General features: G+C 39.5%; 1 protein-coding gene across 2 annotated transcripts in view; it reads right to left on the bottom strand.

Moving 5' to 3' along the window:
* rab10 (RAB10, member RAS oncogene family) overlaps positions 1-6276 on the bottom strand; it is an 18449-nt gene extending 12173 nt beyond the window's left edge. For both annotated transcript variants that reach the window (XM_010790526.1, XM_010790527.1), the window contains exon 1: positions 5550-6276. In XM_010790526.1, coding sequence (XP_010788828.1) covers positions 5550-5676 — 127 coding nt within the window. In that variant the 5' untranslated portion in view covers positions 5677-6276. The remainder of the gene's footprint in view (positions 1-5549) is intronic.
* Between the last annotated feature and the right edge of the window lie 2474 nt (positions 6277-8750).

Below are 8750 nucleotides of genomic sequence, written 5' to 3'. Positions count from 1 at the left end.
GGGTGGCTGTATACGCCGTGAAGTTCTTTGCGGCCTGCCAGTAAACCCAAATCAGAAGAAGAAGAAGTGACGTCAGCGACTTCATTTGGGTAATATTCCCTCAGATAACTTATTACGGTGTGAACGCAATCTTCTCTTTAGTTCCATGGGGGTACTAAGTGCTGGGAACTAAGTACTAGTGGTGCACGATAATCATCGAGCCGATAATTATCGGTCCGATATTAGGAATTATGACGTCATCCCGATAAGCCCGATGAAAGTATTAATAACCCCGATAATATAATATATTTTTTGGGTAGAAAAAGAATAAAATACTGCGGTGTGGGTGGTTTGGGATGAGGGGCGCTTGTTTTTCACTCGGCTCTTCCCGTTTTGCCAGTACTGTGGTATTGTTGGTTTAGGAAGAGGGGAGTTTTTCACAAATCCAGCGCTCCCTAACTCATGCCTGGCTGTGACGTAAATGGTGTGCGGCCGTGAAGCCAGGACAGTAAACAAATATGTCGTCGGTAGTATGGGACTATTTCAAAGTTTCAGAGTTAGATAGTTCGCTTGCTATTTGTATTAACAAATGCAATGCAGAAGTTCCTCGAGGAGGGAAAAAGGCAACGAGCTATAATACTTCCAACCTGATTAGTCACCTGAAACATCGCCATCGCTACGATAGTGTGTTAAAAGCGTACGAAGACGCCTGCGCTGCTAAACTAGCGGCAAATCCAAAGCCAGCTGCAAAGGCACCGGGGCTTTTACCGACCACTCATTGTTCAGGGAAACACATTGTCATTGACATTGACTGATTGACTCAATTATATTTATTTGGGAAAATAAATATGGTCACTTTGAAGAGTCAAAACTGTTCTTGGCTTTGTTTTGTTCATAGTAGTAATGCTCATGTCATTTGCTCACTACTATTCTTTTTTTTACCACCAGGTGTGCAAAAACTACAGGTACATTTAATATATATATATATATTATATTATTATCGGTATCGGTCTTGAGAAGCAGGAAGTTATCGGTATCGGTTTCAAAAAAACAATATCGTGCATCCCTACCAAGTACGGCAAAGTACTTGGTGTGAAAGGGGAAAAATGTGTTTACATGTAACACAGAAACCGTGTTACTGTAAAACCTGTACTAAGATTATTTGGTTAGATTTGCGGTATTTTGTATATTTTAAGTGTTTTAATTTACTTTTATTTTTGGTTGAAGTGTTGCTAGTAAGAGGACAGGGAGCAGTTTTGTCTACGTGTGCATGTTTTTTAATGTGGAAACTCATTTCCCTTTCCATTTGGGCTGGACTATTTATGTTTGATACAAGAACGCTTTGCTGCATTTCCTTTTGACTGCCATCAAGTCTTTCTTGGCAAACTGGTTCATATTTCAATCTACTTGTTATCTATATATTATCTCAAATCTGTATTGTTGTAAAGAGCTGCGACATAAAAAAAAAGCAATTCACTTATTTTTTTAGAGAGTAGGTGTAACCTAGCAAATAATAAGTGCTGTGAAGACGTCACTTTGGGCTCAAGACAAATTGTGATGTGCTTGTATGAAAGATTTACGGCTACTCCTCAGATTAATCTGCAGATGTATTTTTTGACAAATTCTTTTTTCCCAGAGCCATAAATGATATTTTCAAAATGCTGGTTTTGCATACCAACAGTCCAAAAGCCTAATATATTCAGTTTCCTATCATAAAGTCCAAAGAAAAGCCTCATTCGAAAAGCTGGTCCCAGTAAAAACTTGAAAGTAACGTAAGTGGGAAATTATCAAAATACTTAAAAAACGATCATTATTTGTAACCTTAGAAAAGACTCCTAACTTCTAGTTGCAGCTAAAAAGTTAAATTACAAGGTGAAAAAGTAAAGTGCACACAAACTGTTCTCGTGAATTATCGTGATCACAATATTTAGCCAGCTTTAGTTGGATTATAGTCTTTGTCACGATTGTAGAGCTCTAGAGGAAGCTAAATTCAAACCAGTGATTCACGACTGTTTGAACTTTATGGCCAAGAGTTTTCCAGTTAAATGGTGAGCTGTCAGTTCAGCTCTGGTCAGAAATTGTGGTCGGTTAAAAAGTCCCAAGAAACAGCTGTTCTCTAGGTGGAGCAGGTCCATACGATAATGAAGGAAGTGGCTGCCAATGACTGACTCACTAAATAATATGCACTCCCCAGAGAGAGGGAGGAAGGACAGAAGGATATAAACTAAAAGAGACAAAGCGGAGAGAAAGATTTCGGCAGATAGGACACAACTCACTATGCTGACATTTATATCTGACCTCCAAAACTCTAACATGAGCAATTCACAAATCATGTAAAAAGGGGTAAGTGGTCTTGACAGATGTTCTACTAAAAGTTCCAAAAAATCAAGCTCAGCAGGGATTGACGTAATGTTTAGGTCTTCCCATCAAGGAGTGAAACGTTTCTTCCTCCCAGTGAGGTGCACTGGCAAGTTGACACGAAAATATGTACATTGTGCAATCCCATGTTTACCCAATCACTGGAAAGACGGGCATTCTTCAACTGAAGCGAATGACAATCCACTTGGACGTCTTAAACGGAGAGTGCATGGTTTATGGCTGGCTCTCTCTTTTTTAAATCCCGGAGGAACCATTCCTTCCCCAAGTCTGAATTCCACTGCATCGATCGCCAGTTTCCATGCAAAATTAATCATGTGTTGTGAAAGGAGATTTCAGATCCTCGTGCATATTCAGCACTCTTAATGTGCCGTAATAACCTTAAATAAACAAGGAGGAAGGGCAGCGAGGGATTGGAAATAAGGAGGATGAGTGAGAGGGGTTTTCCAGCGGGGGTATTTTGAGAAGCAGCTGTGCATCTGTGTCTCCAAAGGTATGAGTACTGTGTCAGAAGAAGACCACACTCCTGTTTCACATGATGTCCTGGTTCTGCTGGTTCTCAGCAAAGTTCTGGCTCTGATAACACTTTCCAATTCGGACACGAAGGGATGCAACAGATTTATGTAGAAGGGCTTTTCAAAGAACGGAAGGGAGGCAGAATCTTTGCAAACTTCGGACTGTACATTTTGTACTTTCTGCAATACAGTGCATTTACTTAAGTCCTTTGGTGCATCTACTGATCATAAAGTAGTGTCTGCCAAAACATTAACATCGTAGCGAACATAATACTGGGGGGAAAGGATGTACCCTCTAAGTATATAGCAGCAGAAGCAGCACACACCAAAGGGCTTGTGTTGACATTTGTCCAAAGCTCGATGAAGTTCATATATGTTGCGGTCACAAGTACAACTTAACACTGATAAGAGCCAGACTAAATGGTTGACCGATAGAAAATTGGTTAATGACACAATTTTTTAAGCACAGAAGCTACAATGTTATGAGTATTTGATGCTTTTCTTTGAGTTGGTGATAGTCCACAACAGCAATCTGAAGATGTCACCTCAAGGATATAATTAGGAGTATTAGATGATAACAATAAGATGATCAAAGATACTTGGAAGGCATGGTATAATAAAGTACCTCTGAGAATGAGTAATATCACATTATTCTCACTTAGTTAATGTATATTGTTTAAAACCAGTGCTCCCTGACAACCATGATGTGCTGAGAGATTATTATATTTTCCATTTCCTTAACTTCTCATCACGTTGCAGGTTACTTTGTTTTGAATACAAGCTGAGACAGAGGATTGTGACTGTGGTAGTTATTAAAAAGGGGACAACTGTCAGCTCACGTCCTGACACCAGGAGAATTATGTTGCTTCGTAATCCCGAATTTCAGTATCGTGCCAGACTTATCTCCTAGGTCTTAATAATAACAACTTGTTAACTTACGTCAAAGTTAAATGCCCTATGTTTACCAGAGTTTTTGGAAGAACTCAACAAGAAAGAAAGCCTTTTTATAATAAACACGTACACAAACATTTTAGAAGGGTCAATTATGTTATCCGTAATTTTATTTTAGAGTTTATTCGAATGTTTTGGGTGTGGATAAAGTTTTTCAAAATGTAGGTAACAGAAATACCTGCAAACTCTTACAGGTATTGATACACTTGAAACCAAACTTGACAGGGAAGTACTGCTGCGAGGAGCAAAGGTCACTAAAGGTCTTTGACTGCAGAACAACCTGTAAATCTGCATCTGACCATGACACACATCTCTCCCTAAACTGGGTGAACTGGCAGAGATCCAATGGCTTTAACTCAGACTAACGTTTGAGAGAATAATAAAAACACAAACACTACAAACAAAACATCAACAAACAGATACATGTGACAGCAAGCTTTGCAACAGAGCGGTTGTTTACTGCTGCACCTTAACAAATCTCATCTGGCCTAGATGTTACTGGGAACACTGTTATTATGAAGTCCTGAAAAGTGGTCAACCCTTCAAGTTAAGAAAAGATGGGCTTGAAATTAAAGCTAGTCCAAAAGATTAAGCATATAAAGCCAGTGCATTGCAAACACATCTTATGTTACATTATTACTCAGGACTGCTCTTAAGCAACAGCAGTAAATGAAACCTTCACTGTGGCCTTGAAGGGATTTGACACAGTTTGACATTTGACTCATGTGAGCGTGATGTCGGAAGCATGCTAGAGTACAGAGAAAGAAAGCTGATGATGCCACCATGGTGAATTGTTTATGGTTCTCTATGGAGCAGTTCTAGAAAAGTATGTTAGAGGTACTTTAGTATTTTTCAGTACCAGTGTCAGCTTCTTCATACTTATTTTCCACTACACATCAGAGGGGAAATATTTACTTTTCAATTCACTACAATTATTTGACATCTACAGTAAGGCTGGCGATGTGTACAAATAATGTGGGCTTCTTAAAGTATTGCCTACATATTAATAAAACATCTAAAACAGAGCCATCTTGAAAAAAAAAACTAACCTAATTCACTCATAATGCATTTTTACTTCTACATACTTTTGTATTCAGGGTTCTTACCAGTAACATAGTAAATGTATATTATGAAATTGCTACTTTCATTTTAGTAATTTGTCTCAACAAGTAAAGATCAGTGGTTTTGAGGGAATTTACTTGTGTGTCATATATCATTCTGAGCAAAGATCTAAATATTTGTTGACTTTTCTTGGTATGATTCATGACAGGGGGGAAATCCATAGAGTTACGTGTGATTATATTAAGATCTAAACGTCTGTCAGTAATATTGAGATAGTATTTTTGTGTTTTTGTAACAGTAGTCGGCCCTGCCTGTACTGCTACTCAATGCTAGCCTAGTTAGCTAACTAGCCACTGGGTCAAGTGCCATGACAGCAATTCCTCTGGCACATAAACCGGTTATACTCGGCATTTTTGGCAAGCTAAACACACATAACAACCATGTTTTGTTATTAAAGTAGCACAGTTAGCTGGGGGTATAGCTAGGAGCTAATAAAGCGGCACTAGTAGAGGAGAGGCCTGTGTGGAGAGGAGCTAACATGCCGATAGCATGGCTAACCAAATATGTCCAGGAGAAAGTCAGACGAGTCAACCAGCTGTCAGAAGGTGATGGTATGACAATAAAAAGTAAACACCTGTAGCAACACATCATGTAGTATCTTCTTACCTATGGTGGAGATGAAGGTGGTGTTGAAGGCGTCGTCAGAGAAGCGGAACAGAACACAGGTCTTCCCCACGCCCGAGTCCCCGATCAGAAGCAGCTTGAACAGCAAGTCGTAAGTCTTCTTCGCCATTGAAACACAGCTTGCGATTACCCCAGATAAGATACAAAAAAAAATATGTATATATTCCCCTAGCACGCTTGTGTGCAGTCTAAAGCCAGCTCCTTAGCCAAACTGTTCTCTTGTTAACAATCTGGGATGTGTTGATTAGCTTGGCAAGCTAGTCGGCTAAATACCACCACCACTAATACCGTGTCCAAGAAGTTATATATATATCCCAAGCCCGACTGTTTTTTCTCCCCCTTTACAGCATGAGAACAGAAACAGAAAAAACAAGGATATCCTTCCGTGTGATTCCTCTTTTCCACTCTTTCTTTTCTCCCACACAGTCGGGACAAAATGGCTGGCTCCTCTCTCTCTCTCTCTCTCTCTCTCTCTCTCTACCCCCGACTCACTCTTTCTTCAAACTAACGGCGAGCTAATTCAAATTCTCGGCACACCCCGTCATTACAGAGCTCTGCCACAACCTCAACCGAGAAGAATTTGAAAAGAAAAATCTCAACGTAAATTCACTGCCTGCTCGGAGTTATTTCGCCCTTTTTTTCTGGAGAGATTACTGCTGAAATATACCATAGACGACCGCCGTCGCCTTCGAATGGGAGCCACCACGGCGACACCCTAGGCCTCCACAGACACGCCTGTCTCCCGCCCCTTCTGTCAAAATCCACGCCTCTGATTGGTCAAGTGTACCGTCATTTAAGCAAGCACTCAAATCTGATTGGGTATCCTTGCTAACATATAGAGGTAAAGGAGCGTGTCTTACCCTGACAGAAAGGGCAAATGTTACTGCGTACGTTGCGCGGCCATTCAGGCTCAAAGAGCCCTTTACTTTACTGAATGGAAGGTATATAAGGAGCCAATATGGCGGCCAGTTTCATATGGACCTTTCTTAGCCGGGGTGTGTTTCGGTTTTCTTGATGCGGTGACTATCCCAGCTGTGAGTCAGGCAAAGTGATGTCATATATAAGTACTTGTGTGCTTGTTACGGGCGTTTCCCACATCCTCTGCCCTGTGAACTGTGAGGCAACATGTATCCCCTAAAGTCTCTTTTAATAACTGGAAACACACGGAGAGAGTATCAGCATTTACACCCTTACTTATGTGTGTTCTTTTAATGTGTGTTTGAGTGTGTGTTTCTTTCCTTCTTCCGCCTGTCAGAGTAGTTTGACTCCCAGACACTCCCAAGGAATGTTGAGTATGCCCTGATTTCTATTGCCGAGTACAGACTTGCCACAAAGTGAGAAAGTAGGGCAAAGAAAGATGTAAAGAAAACAGACACATAAAAACATATAAAGTAAGGGTAAAGGGAGGATGTTAAAGAGAGAAAGACCTAAAGAAGTATGGTTTATTTTAATGGAAGAATCCCCATTGCAGTGCCCTTAAGCACAGCTAATCTTCCTGTAGTCCAACATGTAGGCCTATTGCTGTTATTATTATCATGTAGACTTTAATGTTCCCACATGCTACCGTAGCATTTTCTAAAGTAAACACATTTATGTAAATGCATTCAAATTAAACCCAGATTTACCACCTTCAATATTAAAGTGATGAGCACATTATTGCATCAATTATCATAATACATCATGTATAACTGACCATTGTGGAAATTGACTACTTTATGTTTATTATGGTGCTATAATACTATTGCACTTTTACTTAACTCACATTTGTAATGCATGCCTTTCACCAGTATTTTCTGTGAGATTGCTACTTTTCTCAAGTAAAAAAAAATCTCATTTCAAATTATCCAAGTTTAATGAACTTGTTTAAGAGATATTTCAACCAAAGTGGAATTTAACAGCCATGCCATACCATGAAGAAAAAGAGCAAACAGAACAATCGCTAACCAGCATGCAAAGCCTGAAACAGATGTTACAGAGGTGAAAAGGGTGTGATGCAGCAGTTCTCATTTCTTAGTTTGATCCCTGCTCTGTACCGTAAGCAATCTTTGTTATGCCAATTAATCAAGTCTATACAAATCCTCCCAGGTCAGGACGCATTCCTGTAATTTGCTGCATGGGGCCCCAGGGTTCATCAAAACAGCCAAAAACTAAACTAGCACTCAAAGCACTGCAATGCTGTGATGGTTATGAACTTTTAAGAAGTATGTTTTCACTTGAACTTGTTTGACAACTAAACCAGATGATCTTATGGTGTTCTTATGAGTTCATTTAGCGTTTTATCAATGGTGGACTGTTAAATGGTGACAGAAAACAAGAGGGAGCGAGAGAGGGAATAACATCTCAGCAGCAGTTCAGTTTTAGATGTGTGTTGATCTCTTGGCCCAATTCTGCTTTTCTTAATTTAAATCCATTTTCAAATTTTCAAGAGCTAAAACAAGTTAGTTTTAGTTTCAAGAAAAATGTCAGACAAAATTCGCAGTTATTCCTTTGTTTCACTTCTGCTTTTTTTTGTCTCTGTTTTGGTGGTTACATCTTTTGTTTTAATTTCTTTTGGTCTGGCTTTTATTATGAAGGCTGTGCAGACAGGGTTGTATATATTTTTTTGTTCCCCATGTGGGGATTGATTGTGATCGTGTTGGCTTCCCCTTTCTGGTCAGTGAAGCCAACACAATCATAAAACAATCATATTATTAAAAAGGAAATATTATATGAAAATGTTGGTAGGTTTGAAAGGGAATCCTCCAGAAAACCCCCACAGTGTTTCCTCCCACACTGATCTCCTGATCAGTTTCTGACCACATGCAGTCCACAATTATGTCGCCAGGTGGTGCTGCTTTGTCATGGTAAAATGTTTTTTTTTAGCCACCATGTCCTCAATCTGTGTCGCTTTGGGAGCCCAGTTGCATAAGAACTGGTGTGTGAGAGCTTCAAAATCTGAGTAATGACCAAAGGGGGCCAGAGATAGGTCAAATCCACCCAAATGAACCCAGAAGTGTTGTTTTTTTTGCTAAATCTCTCTAAAAAGCTCAAATGTCACTTGTTTTGCATTAATCTTGATACAGGGTACTTATTATATGTTATAGTTTGGAGTCCTAAAGCTTTTAGTCTACTATCCCATCATTCAAGGGTGGTTTTCACTATAAGTAAAACATAATTTTTGGAAGGACACTATCATTTATAGTT

The sequence above is a fragment of the Notothenia coriiceps genome, unplaced genomic scaffold (genome assembly GCF_000735185.1).
Source record: "Notothenia coriiceps isolate Sejong01 unplaced genomic scaffold, NC01 NC01_scaffold00034377, whole genome shotgun sequence".
NCBI classification, from domain to species: Eukaryota; Metazoa; Chordata; class Actinopteri; order Perciformes; family Nototheniidae; genus Notothenia; species Notothenia coriiceps.
The sequence above is the reverse complement of the archived record's forward strand: the minus strand, read 5'-3'. Positions and strand labels throughout refer to the sequence as shown.